The sequence below is a fragment of the Alexandromys fortis genome, unplaced genomic scaffold (genome assembly GCF_014885135.2).
Source record: "Alexandromys fortis isolate MF-2015 unplaced genomic scaffold, M_Fortis_MF-2015_v1.1 scaffold_97, whole genome shotgun sequence".
In the NCBI taxonomy this organism is placed as follows: domain Eukaryota; kingdom Metazoa; phylum Chordata; class Mammalia; order Rodentia; family Cricetidae; genus Alexandromys; species Alexandromys fortis.
Window position 1 is genome coordinate 3,656,753 of NW_026067981.1, and position 18,678 is coordinate 3,675,430.

General features: G+C 48.1%; 1 protein-coding gene across 2 annotated transcripts in view; it reads left to right on the forward strand.

Annotated features, from left to right (window-relative positions):
* The window catches only part of Gpr161 (G protein-coupled receptor 161), a 39,576-nt gene that overhangs the window by 11,420 nt on the left and 9,478 nt on the right, over positions 1-18,678 (forward strand). For both annotated transcript variants that reach the window (XM_050158429.1, XM_050158428.1), the window contains exons 2-3: positions 12,234-12,651; positions 17,243-17,967. In XM_050158429.1, the coding sequence (XP_050014386.1) occupies positions 12,278-12,651; positions 17,243-17,967 (1,099 nt within the window). In that variant the 5' untranslated portion in view covers positions 12,234-12,277. The remainder of the gene's footprint in view (positions 1-12,233; positions 12,652-17,242; positions 17,968-18,678) is intronic.

Sequence of the window (18,678 nt, forward strand, 5' to 3'; positions counted from 1 at the left end):
CCGTCTTCCCTGGTGATTCTAAGCTGTGTCAAGTTGACAGGAGAAACTGACTGGCGTGGTTGGTGTTTAAGGATATAATATGACCTCTATCAATGTCATGGAGAAGCAGAGTTTCAGACCACGTGACAGTGGCCCACTGTCGTAACCCACTAGCTGATCAGTTGTGACGCTAGCAACCTTGGAGGTTTCAAAAGCAAGTGATAGCATTGGAATTGATTTCTAAGCCCAAGTATTGAGGGGATTTATGTCTTGTATAATCTGTTTTAAAACATAGGGAAAAGGGACTGGAGGATGGCTCAGGGGTTAAGAGCACTGGCTGCTCTTCCAGAGGACCTGGGTTTAATTGCCAGTACTTACATGGCAGTTCTGTAACCCTCATTCTAGGGGATCTGATGCCCTCTCTGGTGTACTCTGGCGGCAGGCACACACATGGTGCACAGACATGCATGCAGACAAAACACCCATACATATAAGATAAAACATGGAAAAGTGTGATGGATTGCATGTATTTTGCTGAAAGGCTTACTAGAAAGAGTTAGCATGCTCTTAATAACATCTTACCAGGTCAGAAAACCCAGCTGTCCAGAATGAAGCGTTCCAGGGGGTACACTGGTCTTTAAGTGCAGTTGTGGAAATTGCTACTGGAGGGTGCACTCCTTAATGCTTACATTCTCCTTGTATGTTTAGAGTTACCATGGGAAAGGGTGAACAAGTTAAGGTCTTTTGCACTGGGGGAAAGGTTGAGGACAATGAGACAAGGATGGATGAAAACGGAATGGGAGAGGAATGGCTGCCCCGGCCCCTGTTTTTACTAGCCGTTGGATTGCTGTGTAACAGCCACACCGCAGCTCGCCTTCCTTGGCATCCCTCTTTCCATCTTTGACCTGTGTATCAGGTTGGGTTGCTTTTCTCAGCAAGGGAACTTCCCTGCAGAGAATTGACCAAGCAGTTGTTTAGCTGTGGCCAGGTGCCGTGGCTGCACAGTTCATGAGACTTCGCTGTTTCAAGCTCTCTGCGTTGTGTGGACTTCCAGCCACATGCTTAAAAAGGCTCCCCTTTGAACATTGGGTTTGAGTTTCCGTAGGAAAATGGGAAAAGGATTGAAAGCCGTTGCTAAATCTGTTCCTTTTAAATCAGTGACTGGTGGCCAGAAGTCAACATCTGGACGCTTCCTCAATCATGCTCCACTTTATCTTTTTTTTTTTTTAAATATTTTTAATTATAATTTATTATTTGTGTGTGGATTATCTCTTTTACCAAGTAGTCAGGGAATCAAACTAAGGTTGTCAGGCTTGGTGGCAAGTCCTTTGCCTGCTGAGTCATCTCACCGACCCTCGACCTTGTGTTTTGAGATGGAGTCACTGAACCTGCTACTTACTGGTTGGCTACACTATCTGGCCAGTGAGTTCTAGGGATTTCCTGTTTCCACCCACCTTGCGCTACGGTTGCAGAGAAGTATCTCCGCACCAGCTGTTGTACATGGGACTAAGCTCCAGTCCTCTTGCTTGCTCGGTCAGAGTACTTTACTGACTGAACTATGTCTCCAGCGCTCAAGGAAGACACGCGTGTACCTGGAGTGTAGTGATGGGCACTGAGCTACAGAAAGACATGGAGGAATTCTAGAACATTCCGGATGTGGAGCCAGGTCCCCAGATGGACTCGATTTGGGACAGGAGAGAATGCGAAGAATCAGGAGTGACTTCAAGATGAGGCTCTGAGCACCTGTAAGGACAGGGGTGCTTCACATGAGATGATGGAGAACATGGGAAGAGTTGGCTGTTTGGGACATGTCACGCTTCCGGTGCCTGTGGCAGGAGGGTGGAGATGTTGGGTGGGCAGCCGGATGTAGGAGTCTGCAGCTCTTGGGGGTGTCACTGTTGTCTCTTCATTCTTGCTGGGACTTCTAAGCAGATCTCGGTCCTGTTGCCTGTTGACTCATCATGGTCACTCTGGCAACATCAGGTCGACTTGGAATGGCCTTGGACCATTGTGACCTGGTCTGATGTAGTTTTGCCTTTCGGTTTTGCTGGGATTCCTGTTCTGGGGGCATGGTCTGAATCTCATGTAAAGGATCTGGCATTTTGCCCTTCTCCATGGACCAGGCTGGAACATCCAGCAGGATGCTTGACTGGTGGGCATTTGGGAATGAAGACTTTCTCTGCCATGGGTGCCCAGAACCTTCTGTTTCCCGGAAGCGCTCGGTCCTGGGTCTCTGGAGTGAGCTGTCTTCCTTACATCCTCCCCTGCCTGTTTGTGGGTCTAGGGGAGGCCGAGATGGACTTTCCAGACTATTTGGTGACCATGCTGACTGGTAAATCTGGGCAGTCCGAAGGCAGCTATGACAGTTGCTGCTAGCCAGGCCTGGGAAAGGGGCCACTAAATGTTCCCTTCCGAGAGGACAGCTTGGCATGGGACTGAGTTTTCCTCAGACTTTCCAACCAGACACAACAGAAGCAGCAAACATATTTTTAACCCAAAGCTGAGTTTTGTTTTTACCTTATAACTCACTTCAGTGTCTGAGGTACAGGGTACAATTTCATAGAGAGACTCGGCCTTGAAGTCGTGGAGAAGGTGTCGGATCCCTGGAGCTGGAATTACGGGGGTTGTGAGCCACCTGACATGGACCTTAGAAACCGAACTCGGGGTTCTGGAAGCTAGCTACTCTGAACTGCTGAGCTGTGTTCCAGCCCCAGGCTTTTTTAATTTCTTTATGGCTTCCCTCAGTCTGTGAGACAGCAAAATTAAGGTGAAGACAGACAGATTCTTAAAGAGGTTTTTATTGTGGCTAAATACACAAATGCACGTGGCCTAAGATTTGCTGTCTTGATTGTTTCTCAGTGTGCAGTCCTGTGGTAGCAACTCCGTGCATATTGCTGTGCAGTCCTTCCGTCCACCCCTGTAGAACTTGGGTGGCAGGGAAACCTGGACCCACTGAGCAGTGATTAACGGCCCCTACCTGTCTTCTCGGAGCAGTGATTGACGGCCCCTGCCTGTCTTCTCGGAGCAGTGATTGACGGCCCCTACCTGTCTTCTCGAACCCTGGCAGCCACCATTCTGCCTTCTGTTTTCAGGATTTTTTTCCCCCTGTTTTTGGAGACAGAGTCTTCCTGTGTAGCCCGGGCTGGCCCTCAGCTTTCAATCTGCTGAATCACCATCCTCTGCACACATCATGTAAGTGGAGTCACACACGCACTGGCTCCTGTGACTAGCCTGCCTGAATCAAATATTGTAGCACACGATGTTTTACTTACGTAATAGTACATTGGTGGGCATTTGGATGGCTTCCATGTCTTAGCTGTTGTGCATAAGGCTGTTTGGAACACGGAAGCACCAATCTCTTGGAGACTCTGCCTTCTGTTCTTCTTAGTGTCATCATTAGTCACGCGGATCATGGTGTGTGTGTGTGTGTGTGTGTGTGTGTGTGTGTGTGTGTAGTACGGAGGACAACCTTGTGGGTTCCCGGAATAGAACTCAGATAGCAGACATGCGATGCCCATGCCTTTACCTGTGGATCTGTCTTGTAGGTCTTGCTTTCAGCTCTGGATCACACAGTAATGCTCTGTATTTGGATTATTTGTTTATTTAATTTTACATACATTGGTATTCTGCCTGCATGTATCTATCTTGGAGTTACAGACAGTTGTTAGCTGCCATGTGGGTGCTGGGAATTGAACCCGAGTCCTCTGGAAGAACAGTCAAAGCACTGAGCCATCTCTCCAGCCCCTGCACTGAGTTTTTTAGGAACTGTTTTCTACACTGGTGCTACCATTTCACACCCATCACCAGTAGTCTCAAGGCCCATTTTTCTTTTTCTTTTTAAATGTTTTTTCCAAATTTAATTTAAATTTATTTCCAAATAGTAATTATTATTTGGAAACAGAGCTTCATTATGTCAGCTTCAGTGGTCTGGAACTCAGTGTAGAGCAGGCTAGCCTTGAATCATAGAAATCCCCTGGCCTCTGCCTCCCCGGTGCTGGGATTAAAGGTGTGCATCACCATGCCCAGAGAGATACAGTTTTTCCACATCATTTCGCCACCAACACTTGGTTTATCCATTTCTGTTTGTTAACAAGTGGAAGATCTCTTTGTGGTTCTGTAACTTATAGGTGAAGTTGAGCATTTGCTCCTGGATGCTTGCTTTCTTTGCAGAAACACTGCTCAAGTCTTTTACGTGATTTCCACTTAGGTTGCTTGCATTTTTGTTCTTGGACTTTTAGGTATATGTTATGTATTCTGAATATTAATGCCCTATCAGATACATAATTTTTTATACTTCTGTGGGGTTTCTTTTCATTCTGTTAAGTAAAAAGTGAGTATATTAGCCAGGTATAGTGGTGCACATCTTTAATCCCAGCATTCCAGAGGCAGAGATAGGTGGATCTCTGAGTAGGAGGCCAGCCTGATTTACAAAGTGAGTTCCAAGACAGCTAGGGCTGCTACACAGAGAAACCATGTCTGGTGTGTGTGTGTGTGTGTGTGTGTGTGTGTGTATTTTTGGATGCATACAGTTTTAAAAAATTCAGGAAATAGAATTTTTCTGTTTCTCTGTGTCTCTCTGTCTCTCTCACAGAGAGATGGCAGGGGCGAGGGAGGGGAGAGACAGGGAGTGTGTCTGGTTTCTGGTTCTCTCTCTCACTGTGGCCTATGCCTTTGGTCTCCTGTCCGTGATCTCATTGTCATGAATTCAATGTCATGAATTCGTGTATTTTTTTCATTATCCCAAGCCCTCGACCTCCTTCTATGTATTAGTTTGTTTCTTCTCTTTCAATGAAGTTATCTAACAAATAGATTTATTAAAGATCATCAACTCTTTATTCACTCATTCCACAAACAGGAGACTATTCCAAGAAGGTGATAAGCTTCAATAAGAGCAGCTTGAAAACAAAAGGCACGTAGCCTGGCTGCTGAATCTCTGCAGTGGTGGATGCATGTGTGAGATGTGTGAAATGAGCCGAGGCTAGGCCAGGTAGACTCTCACGTTTGGTGGTGACTGGACGGACTCAAGGTCAGTTGGCAGCCGCAGAAGCAGCTTGTCGAGATAAGCTTAGTTACCTTTAGGCTAACCTTTCTCAGCCCATTTCCTGTTTTCCTGCATGGGTACTTGTATGGACCCAGGCACTATTTTAGGGACTGTACAAATATTGACTCACTGACAAGCCCTAGAACAGGCACTCCTTTCTCCTCTACTTTACAGATGGAAGCCGATGTCCGGAGAGGTTAAGTAGCAAGTCAAGAGCCTGAGTCTGGACAGATACTGAACAGGCACGCTTCTAATGCTCTCATAGAGAGGGGTCATTGTGGCAGAAGCTAGCAAAGACCCCTCAAACAGAGACTCCCAGCTTGGTGTCGAAGGATGCTGCAAAGTGTTGCTGACAGTGTTTCTGCCCAGCAATTCAGAAGGAGACCACAAGGTCATGGGGGTTCCCATGCTTGCTCCTTTCTTTCCCTTGCTGTAGTTTCCCAAGCAGACCAGAGTGCAGATCTAATTCACACCAAGAGGTTTTGAACAAGCACGTAACTGGCTTTGTGGGACCCAGTGGGGGTGCAAAACAAAGCACTGAGCACTGTAGCTAACTCTGGGAAGGCCAGTGGGGGCACCTCTGCTCAGGGTGACCGAGGCCATTTTCCTGTCCCTGCTGCCAGAGCATGGTGAAGGGAGACTGGGGAGCGAGCTCTTTCTACACGTAGGTATGGAGACCAGGGACCCTGTGATCCCTTTCTGACTGCTGTCGAGCTGTGTGGCCTAGTTTGTGGGTGGGACACTCCTTTCAGTTACCTGAAGTACAAACAAGGTGGTTATTAGACCCTTCTCCCTGGCTCCACCCACCCCCAGCTGCTGTGATTGATGTACATAGGTGCTTTGAGGTGCACAGCTGAGGAGCCTCTGGGAGGATGATGAAAATAGCACCGTGACCTCTCCGGGGCTTGTTTGAAGCGATACTTCGGAATAGTTCCTTACCTGGGGGATATCTGAGCATCTCACGTGTTTATCTGTTTGCATTTCATTCCCTTAAATGAAGGCCTCTGTGGTCCTAGCTTTTCAGGATGGCCAGTGCTTCCTAAAATGGGTTGTAGGATATGTGGGGTAGGCATGAAGGGGAAGGTCCCATCTGAGAGGGAGAGACTGGCTCCAGGAAGGCTAGGAGGAGGAAATGAGCATGACCTCACTCAGGGAGTACCCAGAGTTATCAGAAAAGAACTTTCTGGGGGGCTGGAGAGATGGCTCAGAGGTTAAGAGCACTGACTACTCTTCCAAAGGTCCTGAGTTCAATTTCCAGCAACCACATGGAGGCTCACAACCATCTGTAATAAGGTCTGGTACCCTCTTCTGGTCTACAGGCACACATGCAGGCAGGACACTGCACGTAGTAAATACATTTTTAAAAAAGAAAGAAAAGAAAAGAACTTTCTGCCAAAACAAACTTATTTTCTTTGCAGCTAAACTCCAGAGCAGACAACTCCCATCTTGTCCCATCTAGTAGCCCATTGTTAGGGAAGTATTATGAGTCCTGCCTCCCTTATCCTCCTGGTGCCCACCTATTCCTTCCAGTCTCTCCAGCTGTCCTTTGATGGTCCTTCCTGGAAGTAGGGAGGTGCTTTAGGATTTCTATTGCTGCGATAAAACACCATGAGCAAAAGTAACTTGTGGAAGTAACAGCCCATCATTAAGAGAAGTCGGGGCAGAATCAAGCAGGGTTGGAACCTGGAGACAGGAACTGAAGCAAAAGCCGCGGGATAACGTTGCTTACTGACTCGCTTCTCACAGTTTGCTCAGCCTGCTTTCTTATATCACCCGGGACCACTAGCCCATGGGGGCACCACCTCCAGTGGGCAATCATTAATCAGGAAAGTGCCTCATAGACCTCCCCACAGGCCACCCTGGTGAAGACATTTCCTCAGCTGAGGTCCCCTCTTCCCAAATGATTCCAGCGCATGTCAAGTCGACAGCACACTGACCAGCATGGGTCATCACCGCTGCCTCAGTGTGCACGTGGACTGTGACATGGCTCTTCTGACCCTACAGATACCCCTACTGAACAGCTTTCCAACACTTTCATGGAAGGGCAACCCTTGAGTCCAAGAAGAGAAGGATATGGAAGTTTCCAGAAGGCAGCTGAGGTAGCAGAGCTGTGTCTGCAGAGTTGGCGTCAACTTGGCAAAGAGGTAGACTCTTGACATGTTGAATGCAGATCTTGATGTGTTAGGAAATTAGTCAGGGCTGAGTTTCAAGTGACAGAAACTTATGGAAATTTGCATAAGCAGGGGGCAGGGACAGTCTGCGTAGGTAACTGAGAAAAACAGGATTTTAGAATCACAGCTCTTGCAGATGGGTTAGTCCACATCTTGTCCCTTTCTCTCCCTAGGGCGCCGCACAGGGCACTCACTCTCAGCTTCATTTCCTGGTCCGCCTTTCCTACACGGTGTCCGCGTGACCAGCTGATGCAAAACAACGCTCTTGTTGTGTCAGACAATAGAGCCCCTTGGCTGACTAGTCTGTTTCTAACACTTTCACCCAAAGTCCTGAACCTGGAGTTCTGTCGTCCCCACACCAGCGACTGGGAGCAGCTTCACCCTAAATCAGGGACTGACTTCTGGGGCTGGAGATGATGCTGGATTTGCCCCAGTGAGAAAATGAAAAGCTCGTTTACAAAGCAGAATGAGGCTAAACTGTTGTTGGCAAAGGCAGGCTTGCGGCAGACGTTACAGGTGCTGGACACAAATTCCATCCTCACAATTCCAGCATGTGGAATATTAATGTCATTTTATTGGCAAGGAAGCGGAAGTCAGTAGTTGTGGCTTTAACGTGGAAAGGCTAGGTTTTATTTACCCCGGGCGGTCTGGTGTTGAAGTCTGCATTTGGTCTCTGCTTCTAGCCCCTGGTCCTCACAGACTAAGGCAGCAAAGATGGAGCAGGAAATGCAAGCCAACCATAGCCAGAATACTAGGGAAGACTAAGAGGCAGGGTCACAAAACAGCCAAATTTAGAATCACGGAAGAGAGAAGTGGTGATTCTGTCCTGGGGCTCGAGTCTCGGAGTGTTTGTGCTGGAATCATCATACAGATACCGTCTCTGCACTCTCTAGCGTGGCCTTGTGTTTTAATAAAAAAAAAAAAAAAGGGATATTGCTCTCTGTCTTGAGTGACACGGTTTGGCTTTGGATGACTCGAGGCTGTAGCCAGTAGTCTAAGGCAGTGGATGGTTTACTGTCTTTGGGAATGGGTGGCTAGACTAAAGGTAGTTCCCAGTGAGAAGCAGCTACCTTTGCATCTGTGCCTTTAGAGGTAAAGGTGCGTAGCTGCCAGCCTTCCTGGGACTTTAGCGCTTTCAGGAATGGTTGCTGACCACGCATTGACACCTCACCCGTGTTCCATCAGGAGCACTGGGTTGTTGGTCAGAGCGGCGTGCGAGCTCGTAAGCACCTTTTCTATATTTTTTTTTTTTTTTTTTTTTGGTTTTCGAGAATAGGGTTTCTCTGTGGTTTACACACACACACACACACACACACACACACACAAACACACACCAGTTTTTCAGACTTATAGCAGGTGTGTGATGTTTCTGTCTCCGTATTTTTTTTTTTTTTTTTTGGTTTTTCGAGACAGGGTTTCTCTGTGGCTTTGGAGCCTGTCCTGGAACTAGCTCTGTAGACCAGGCTGGTCTCGAACTCACAGTTCTCCTCCTCTGCCTCCCGAGTGCTGGGATTAAAGGTCGTAAGCACCTTTGTGTCTGGCAGCAGCGCAGGTGCTCAGGAGAGCAGAAATGTGAGTCACACTGGAATGTGCTGCTATGCAATGGGCCCTGGCTTGTCAGGCCCCTGGGAGAGCTGGCTCTCAGCCAGGAAGCCTGTGATGGCTGGGGCCTTCTGAATCCTCTCTCTGGTTCTTTATCGTCTCAGTGGGGAGGAATCTGCTGGGGCTTGCGCCTGCCAACTCCAGACCTACTGGCAGAGACTAAAAATGTGGATTTCCCTGGGTGGGCACCTCTCACCCACATTCCTCCTTTCCCTCTTGGGGAAGGTTGGACTGGGAGACCTGAGGGACCCCTGCCAGCTGCAATTCCCTCATTTGCAGTCACTGGCGAGATTGCCAATAGGACCCGTGGAGGCTCCCTTGGTCTCATCTCCTGGGCTGGAAGCTTTGCATCCACTTTTATTCTCTCCGAGGCTGCCTTTATGATGTTGACTCTCTATGAAAGCCATTCTCCACCAGAGTTATTCAGTGGCCCGCTGTGTGGCAGTGGCCTGGCCAGGGCCTAGGGACATGTAATCCAAGTCTGTGTCCTGAGGACTTACTCATTTGTAAAAGCTTTCACTCCAGATACATTTTTAAGGGTTTCCGTGTACAATTAGACAGGAGGAAAGAAAATTAAAGGTGGTCTCCCTATGGAACTTTCTGTGTAGACCAGGCTGGCTTCAGACTCACAGAGATCCACCTGCCTCTGCCCCCTGAGTGCTGGGATTAAAGGTGTGGGTCAACACTGGCCATCTCAAGTCTGTTTACTTAACCATCACGTTATAGCTATTGCATAACATTATAGCTATAGCTGGCTCAAGAAGGATGTGTTTTTATCAAGGCTTTGTTTTGAGATGCCAGCTAATAAATCTACTTAGAGGCAACAAAATCCGCAACTTGGCAGCTAAAGGTGAAAACCAGAAAGAACCTTGCAGAAATACGTACCTGTAATCGGCACACCCTCAAAGCATCTTCATGGCACAACGCAGGGGAACGAAGACATTGCATAACTGGATCAATATTCAGAATATCTTAGCGGCTTGGAAATATGGGCTGACATGCACAGCGCGAGCTTTAGAAGAAATAATGGTTGTACTTAGCTTTAGAAACATCAATTCCATATGTTCAAGACTGGGGACATCTGTTTTCACAGTAATTTGTATTCTATAAACTTTGCATAGGATAATTGACCACATGCTTACATAAGCTCAACAGGGTGATATAATCGCTACAAAATAAATGTATTCTTTTTTTTAAATATAATTTTTTATTGAAAAAAAAAGATTTCCGCCTCCTCCCCGCCTCCCATTTCCCTCCCCGTCTCCCTTTGCCCCCCTCCTCCCTCTCCTCTCCCCCTCCCCCCACTCCTCTCCCCCTCCCTCTCCAGTCTGAGGGGCAGTCAGGGTTCCCTGCCCTGTGGAAAGTCCAAAGTCCTCCCCGCTCCATCCTGGTCTAGGAAGGTGGACATCCAAACTGGCTAGGCTCCCACAAAGCCAGAACATGAAGTAGGATCAAAACCCAGTGGCATTGTCCTTGGCTTCTCAGCAGTCCTCATTGTCCGCCATATTCAGAGTCCGGTTTTATCCCATGCTTTTTCAGTCACAGTCCAGCTGGCCTTGGTGAGCTCACAATAGATCAGCCCCACTGTCTCCGTGGGTGGGTGCACCCCTCGTGGTCCTGACTTCTTTGCTCATATTCTCCCTCCTTCTGCTCCTCCTTGGGACATTGGGAGCTCAGTCCAGTGCTCCAGTGTGGGTCTCTGACTCTATCTCCATCCATCTCCAGATGAAGGTTCTATGGTGATATGCAAGATATTCATCAGTATGGCTATATGATAGGGTCATTTCAGGTTCTCTGTCCTCAGCTGCCCCAGGAACTAACTGGGGACATCGCCCTGAGCACCTGGGAGCACCAAATCTCTTGCCAACCCTAAGATGGCTCCCTTAATTAAGATGTGTGCTTCCCTGCTCCCCTATCCGACCTTCCTTTATCCCAAACATCCCGTTTCCCAAGTTCCCCCCAACCTCCCCTAAATAAATGTATTCTTAGAGTAAATACTGGAGGGTCATTGGTCCTGATCCTGAAGAAGACTGACTCTTTGTACTTGGTTGGTATTGGCTAGGATATATACAGAATGGTACATTCAATTACGAATCAGAAGGGTTGAAGGCATCTGTGAGCCAGTGCAAAACGTGGGGGGATCTTATCTTAATAACGGCTCTGGATACCATGGTGACAAATGATTGAGACCTGGAGAGATAATGAGATAAAGAAGGCTGTCCTGTGGATGAGGGCTGTGTTACTTAGTACTGCTCTAGACAGCATGGAGAATGCTTTATTTTTGGTGCTTTCCATTCATGGACAATGAGAGCAGGTGGGAAAAGCGATCTGTGGGAGCCTTTTTTTTTTTTTTTTTTTTTTTTTTTTTGGCTGATCAAAGTAGATGGAAAGTTCTGGAGAAACATTAGTTCACATATTTCCTGAGGGCAGGGACCCTACCTAGTGTAGGCCAATATGGTGTCTTCTTGTCCCCATCTGCAACTCCTCCTCCCTTCCTTGCCTCCACCGAGTATAAGGAGTGCAATCGCCCTGTTCCGGCGTTAACCCTGATTGATTGACCCTGCTCAGAAACTCAGAATTGTTATTTAGATAATCTTGAGGTCATATTTAGTGGGTGTGCAGTCAGCTGGGATGTCAAAGTGTAGGTTTCGATTCTTTGGCTGCAGGTGGATCCAGCCCTTGGGAACTCCTGCCTGATGACGGTTTTGCCAGTTGAAAACCCATGCCAAGGAGCAAGGCTCCAGAGCAGCAGTCTGCAAAATGGCCCACGGAGCATACTTAAGACAAGCCGTCTGTCCCTCTGGCTGCTTGTTTAAAGTACAGGTTTCAGCTAGGTATAGCTCAGTGCTGGACGATTGCCTGGTATATGCAGGATGCTGGGTTCGGCGCTCAGCACTGGATGAGAAATTTGTCTTTAAGGGGTGGGGATGAGCGATGTTGTACTTCAGAGTTTCGGAGGTTTTAGTCCAAATGGGGGGTGGCAATGGCCCATTGTTGGGGGCATGTGACAAGCTGCGCCTCACAGTGGCGTACATGGTAAAGGAGAGCGCTTCCCTCACAGCTGTCAGTATGGAAAAGAGGAAGAAGCAGCATCCCATAATCCTCTCTGAAGTGTATATCCCCGATGAACTAAAACCTCCCATCGGGCCTCGCATCCTAACTGCCTCTTCATGGTGCCAGGCTACTACAGGGAGTTAGATGGAGACAGACGTCAATTCTAGAGTCAGGAAGATGTAAATAAATAAATAAATAAATAAATAAATAAATAAATAAAGCCTTGTAGAGGTTTCATGGGAAAGACTGCCCAAGAGACTCCAAGCAGTTGGTCAGCATGAGGTACAAGGACTCAGCCCCGCTAAGCCTCAGCTCCCTCTTTCTTAAAGTGCGGTGATGTGGTCTGATGAGTCTCTCCCACCCCCGGTCCCGCCTTCTCTCCACAGCCGTCCAGCATGCTCTGCTCACCGCATCCCGAGGGGCACTGACCATGAGCTTCAACTCCTCCCTCGACTACAGGAAGGAGCTGAGCAACCTCACTGCAGCGGAGGAGGGTGGTGAAGGGGGTGTGGTCGCCGAGTTCGTGGCCATCATCATCATCACCGTGTTCGTCTGCCTGGGCAACTTAGTCATTGTAGTCACTTTGTACAAGAAGTCCTACCTCCTGACCCTCAGCAACAAGTTCGTCTTCAGCCTGACCCTGTCCAACTTCCTGCTGTCCGTGCTGGTACTGCCGTTCGTGGTGACTAGCTCCATCCGGAGGGAATGGATCTTTGGCGTGGTCTGGTGCAACTTCTCGGCTCTTCTCTACCTGCTGATCAGCTCGGCCAGCATGCTCACTCTCGGGGTCATTGCCATCGACCGGTGAGTTTGCATCAGACTTGGAGATTGATGACTTATGGAGTGAGGGATCTCTGGTCCACTCACTCCAGATGAGTTTGTTCCTGGGGAGGGCACTAGAAGATTCTTCCTAAGGAGAGTGCGCGGACTGAATTCTGTCTCTTTAGCGCCTTAGCCAGAGCCTTTCTCATTGTATTGTCTATGTTTTATGTCTAGCCAAGTGTCACATACGATGTTGTGGCAGCGGGTGACAGACTGTCTATTTGATACCATATAGCGTGGTGTGCAGCCCATCTTACACCTAAGTTTTGTATCATTAGTCTGTAATGTCTTCTGCATAACCAAATCAGCAAATGACAGGGCTCGAATGTATCCCTGTTGTCAGTGATGCACAGCTGTAAACTTTATTTTATTTTGTTTTTTAAAAAAGAAGGTTCATTACTTCAAAAATAAGACAAAACCCCCAGGAACCTCTAGTTCTTGTTTTACACACTAAACAAGGGCCAAGGAGAGCGGAATTGACAGAGTAGGAACTGAGTCGGGTCTTCAGACTCGGCCACCCCTCCCTGCTTTGTGCTCGACAGGTCTTGCTTTGGCCGCTGTCTCATCTTGATTGGGACCTCAAACGAAAGCCCCCTTTACTCTTTTGTTCTGTGAAGACAGGCCAGGTCAGGCTGGGGGAGCAGTGGGAAGGCAGACAGTCTAGGGAATGGTGGTACCCAGAGAAGTCCAGCACACGTCTTCAGTCTGTATTGATCCCGCCCAAGGTGCAACTGAGACTGGGGTCAGATGCTGATGGCCACACTGCTTAGCTGCACCTCAGGTTCTCGGAGTCCTGCCAGCGTTGTGCTGGCCAGTGTAGCTATACATGTGTCAGTGGGACTTGTCAGCAGGTTCCCAAACCTCAGTTATGGGTTGTTTCAGTCATCATACACAAGAGCTGGATTTCCTCTTCTTCTTCTTTCTTCTTTCTTTTCTTTCTTTCTTTTTTGTTTTTTCAAGACAGAGTTTCTCTGTAGCTTTGGAACCCTGTCCTTGAACTAGCTGTTGTAGACCAGACTGGCCTCGAATTCATAGAGATCCTCCTGTCTCTGCATCCCGAGTGCTGGGATTAAAGACATGCGCCACCACTGCCCTGCCGAGCTAGACATCTTGAAATCAAAGAGAGTGGAGTCAAGGTCTGTGTCCTTTTCTGGAACTGGGAAGGTTACTGTGGGGAGGGTCAGGGAAACACAGAGGGCATGAGTCAGAGATGTTGTCACAGGCTGACACAAAGTCTCCAGACTCTTGGGAACATGATTATTTGGGTTGGACTGGCTGCCCTGAGTCCAGCGATGCTGGACCCCAAAGCTGGATTTTTGTTTTCCCCATGGCTTTGTAGAGAATGTGGAATGAATAAGTCAAAATGATTTTATTAGCATCTCCAAATGTCCATTTATCCCAGTAATAAAAGCATCATAAATCAAAAGAATGAATAGACACTCACGGTCTAGCCTGCCAGGGACGTCACTGCATGCTTCTCGTGTATTTGCCTCTAGTACTATTTTAGTTGTCTGCAGTACTATTTTATATATTTTTTAGATTTATATATTTTATATGTATGAATGTTTTGCCTGCAGTGGTCAGAAGAGGGCATCAGATTCCCTAGAACTGGAGTTATGAACATTGTAAATCACTAGCTGGGTACCATGAACCAAACCCAGGTCCTTTGCAAGAACAACAAGTGTTCTTAACCACTGAGCGATTAATCTCTCTGGCTGCCCTATAGTACATCTTAAAAAAAATTATCTCATTTTTAATTATGTGCCTGTGTGTTGTGCGCATGTGTGTATATGTGTGTGCACGCATATGTGTGTCTGTGTGTATATGTGTGTATGCGTGTGTTGTGTGCATGTGTGTATATGTGTGTGCGTGTGTATATGTGTGTGCATGTGTATGTGTCGTGTGTGTGCTTGTGTGTGCAGGTACAGGTTCCCAAAGAAGCTAGAAGAAGATATTGGATTCTCTGGATCTGGAGTCACAGGTGGTTGTGAGTCACACAGTAGCTGCTGGGAACTGAACCCTGGTTCCTTTGCAAGAGTAGCAAGCACGGAGCCGCCTATCTCTCCTGCCCAGCAGTACATGTTTTTGCCATGGGTTCATGACATGTGTGGGTCTACGCTCTGCTTTTTCTTATAACATGTCATATAAACATAACCTTGGAGAATGTACTACTAGTGGTCACATGTTACTTTGTCTGGGATGGACTCTGACTTATTTTTCAGTACCCTAGTACTGGATTTAGGTGGTACATGGCTCCCTGTAGTGCTCAGGTGACCCTGTCCATTTGTGGAATTTCTGTCTCTTCAGTCAAAGTGAAACACACTTTCAAGATACTTGGAGAAAGGCAAGGGGCTTTCCAAAAGTTACACAGATGTTCTGGTATCCCACCAAGATGATTGCATCTCACACACACACACACACACACACACACACACACACGAGCTTGGAAGTTTGCTGGCAGTAGAGAGAATCAGATCTCATTGGCATTTTACTTTCTTTAAAAAAAAATAACAGTTTTTTAAAAAAAATTAAAAAATAAATAAATAATAAAAAATAAAAAAATAACAGTTTTTGAGCAGTTATTTCTTGGCTAGTTCTTGGGTCCCGTAGATTGAGGCTAAGCCGCTCAGGTGCAGATGAAAGTTGGTCCCCGGTGCCCGTGCAGCACTGTCTGCACTTGGTCATAGCGTCAGCGGCCCACAGGGGTAGCTCCAGGAAGATGCAAACTGCTTCCTTCACTCTGGGCTCGTTAAGTGAAGGCGAGAATGTCAAGTCCCAGGCCGCCAGAATGCTCATCAGCATTTCACCTGTGCCAGCGCTGGGGGCATTTGCTGGATGTCCCTAAAGGCTGTGGGTGCTGTAAGAATGCAGAGGAAGACAAGACAGAATGAGATAGAGGTGCCCAGGGTGTAGGGCACGGATGTAGTGTCTGGGGGTCAGAAACCAGGTGATCGGGTTGGACACAGGCGGATTCACCACCTGGGTGGAGCTTCAGTCCTCACAGCCGGGCCCCCAGGTCATTCACTGGAGCAGCTGTGAGTGGAGAAGGGTCGGCCTTGCGATGGTGGCGACTTACCAATACCTGGTTGTCTTGAAGAAATAGCTCATCTCCCCCATCAACACGAGATGGCTTCACCGTGGCCTGGTTAGATCTTTATGACTAAGCTATGTTATTTTTTTTTTTTTTAAAAAATTGGGTCTGGAGAGCTTGCTCAGTGGTTAGGAGTACTTATTTCGCTTGCAGAGGACCCAGGTACAACTCCCAGCACCCACATGGCAGCTCACAACTGTCTGTAACTCCAGCTCCAGGGGTTCTAACTCCCTCTTCTGACCGCCTCAGGCATCAGGCTTACATGTGACGCAATACATCCATTCAGACAAAACACTCATGTGCATAAAGTAAAATCATCTAAAACTGAGAATTAAAAGAAAATTTAGTGTCTTTAGATATGTGAATGGCAAATACTATTTATTTTTGTTAACAAACATTAGTGTAGGTTGAAAATGTAAATTGACTAGACAAGTTGCATCTTTATGGTAGTATGCGATAGAGGGAGACAAGGGGAGGAAAGGGGGGAAGGATACAGAAATCAGAGACGCATGAAGCTGCATGCGGAAGGGCATCCCTTTACTTTCAGCACTCTGGACTCAGAGGCAGGAGGATCTCTGAGTTCCAGGCCAGCCTGGTCTACAGAGTGAGCTCCAGGCCAGCCAGGCCTACATCATAAAGAGCCCCTGCCTGAAATGTTTTCTAAAAGCAATATAGAAAACAGTGGCACTGGTCATGACTTTTACTGTCACCTTTTACATAACTGTCATGAACCAGACATATTTACTATAGTGTCAACATTTAGCTTAGCTTACTTTTGAGACAGCACTACTAATCTCTGCTCTCCAGATGTTCACAGTGATGCGGAAGTGTAAGCCAAATAAACCCTTTCCTTCTCAAGTTGTTCTGGTTGGTTATGGTGTTTATCATAGCGACAGAAAGCAAACGAGGGTGGTCCCTGAGGAGAATCGCTGAGTATGCAATAGGCTGTCCCTCAAGGATAGCTGGATTCTTTTTTTTTTAAATTGTTTTTATTGAGCTATGCATTTTTCTCCACTCCCCTCTTTTCCTCCCCTCTTCCCTTCTACCCTCTCCTGTGACCCCCACGCTCCCAGTTTACCCAGGAGATCTTGTCTTTTTCACCTTCCTGTGGAGATCCCTGTGTCTCTCGTAGGGTCCTCTTTGTTGGCTAGGTTCTCTGGGGTTGTGTACTGTAGGTTGGTTTTTCTTTGCTCTGTGTCTAAATACCACTTATGAGGGCGTACATATTATATTATAGCTGACTTCTTAAACACAGAAGGCTTTGATGTGCTGACCTGCACACAGGCCATGTCCTTGCTAGTGGACAGCTGTGCAGCATGGGGTAGCCTGCTGCTTGTCTGGAAGGGTGGGGTGAAGGTGGCTTTTACAGAAACCTTCGCAGCAGAAAGGTTAGTTGGGAGAAGTGCAAGAGTCCCCGCCCAAGAGAGTAGGGCGTCCTGCCTCCTTGTAAGTCGTCTCTCACCCCCCTCACCTTTTTTCTAGCTATTATGCTGTCCTGTATCCAATGGTGTACCCCATGAAGATCACAGGGAACCGAGCCGTGATGGCACTCGTCTACATCTGGCTTCACTCCCTCATTGGCTGCCTGCCGCCGCTGTTTGGTTGGTCATCGGTGGAGTTTGATGAGTTCAAGTGGATGTGTGTGGCTGCGTGGCACCGGGAGCCTGGCTACACCGTCTTCTGGCAGATCTGGTGCGCCCTGGTCCCCTTTCTCATCATGCTCGTGTGCTACGGCTTCATCTTCCGTGTGGCCAGGGTCAAGGCCCGAAAAGTGCACTGTGGCTCGGTGGTCATCGTGGAGGAGGATACGCAGAGGAGTGGGAGGAAGAATTCCAGCACCTCCACTTCCTCCTCGGGCAGCAGGAGGAACGCTTTTCAAGGCGTGGTCTACTCCGCTAACCAGTGCAAAGCCCTCATCACCATTCTGGTGGTCCTGGGAGCCTTCATGATCACCTGGGGCCCCTACATGGTTGTCATTACCTCAGAGGCACTCTGGGGGAAGAACTACGTCTCCCCAGCCCTGGAGACTTGGGCCACGTGGCTGTCCTTCACCAGTGCCATCTGCCACCCTCTCATCTATGGGCTCTGGAACAAGACCGTGCGCAAAGAGCTCCTGGGCATGTGCTTTGGGGACCGTTACTACCGGGAGCCATTTGTGCAGCGACAGAGGACCTCCAGGCTCTTCAGCATTTCCAACAGGATCACAGGTAATTTGGGGACTGCCACACCCCCGGGCAGATGTCACCCGGGGTCCCTCTCAGTTACTAAGGGTCTGTCAGTGTAGCGGTTCTCAGGAGGACTGTGGCCTCAAGGCTCAAGACCCAGATTTCCTGGTGTGAAGGGGCCACCCCAGAGTAGCCATGGTGACTCCCACTTAGCTGCCGAAGGAGCATGTCGAGTAGGAGGTGGGAATCACTGCTGGTACGCATCCCCAGAGAACGAGACAGGAGGCGTTGTGCTTTGGAAACCTGTTTTCTAAAACCCTAGCCAGGCCCTCACAATCTGGAGGGGATAGCCACTTCTTCACTGCAGAAGAATCAGAGCCTTGGGCCAGGCTGCCTGCTCCCCTGGCAAACATTCTCCTAGAGTGTCACCACTCTTGGATGCTCTGTCTGGGCTGCAGTGGCTCACTTAGCCGGTCCCTCCTCTCAAACACTTGTCACCTTGAGCTTTCTCTCCCAGGCCAATGGTTTCTTCTGATGGTTGCTGGTAGTCTGTTGTTTGTGTGTTTATTGGGGATGGTTATCAGTGCTAAACATAGCCTCCATCAAAGTGTCATTGCCCTGCGCTCAGAGCTACTCTATACGGAGGACACACACACCACGACACCAATGACAACTAGCATTTGTTGTAATGCCCTTGACAAGTCCCACAGGAGTTGCTCTGGTCAGAAGTTAGACTTTGTTTTTCAGCTTTTA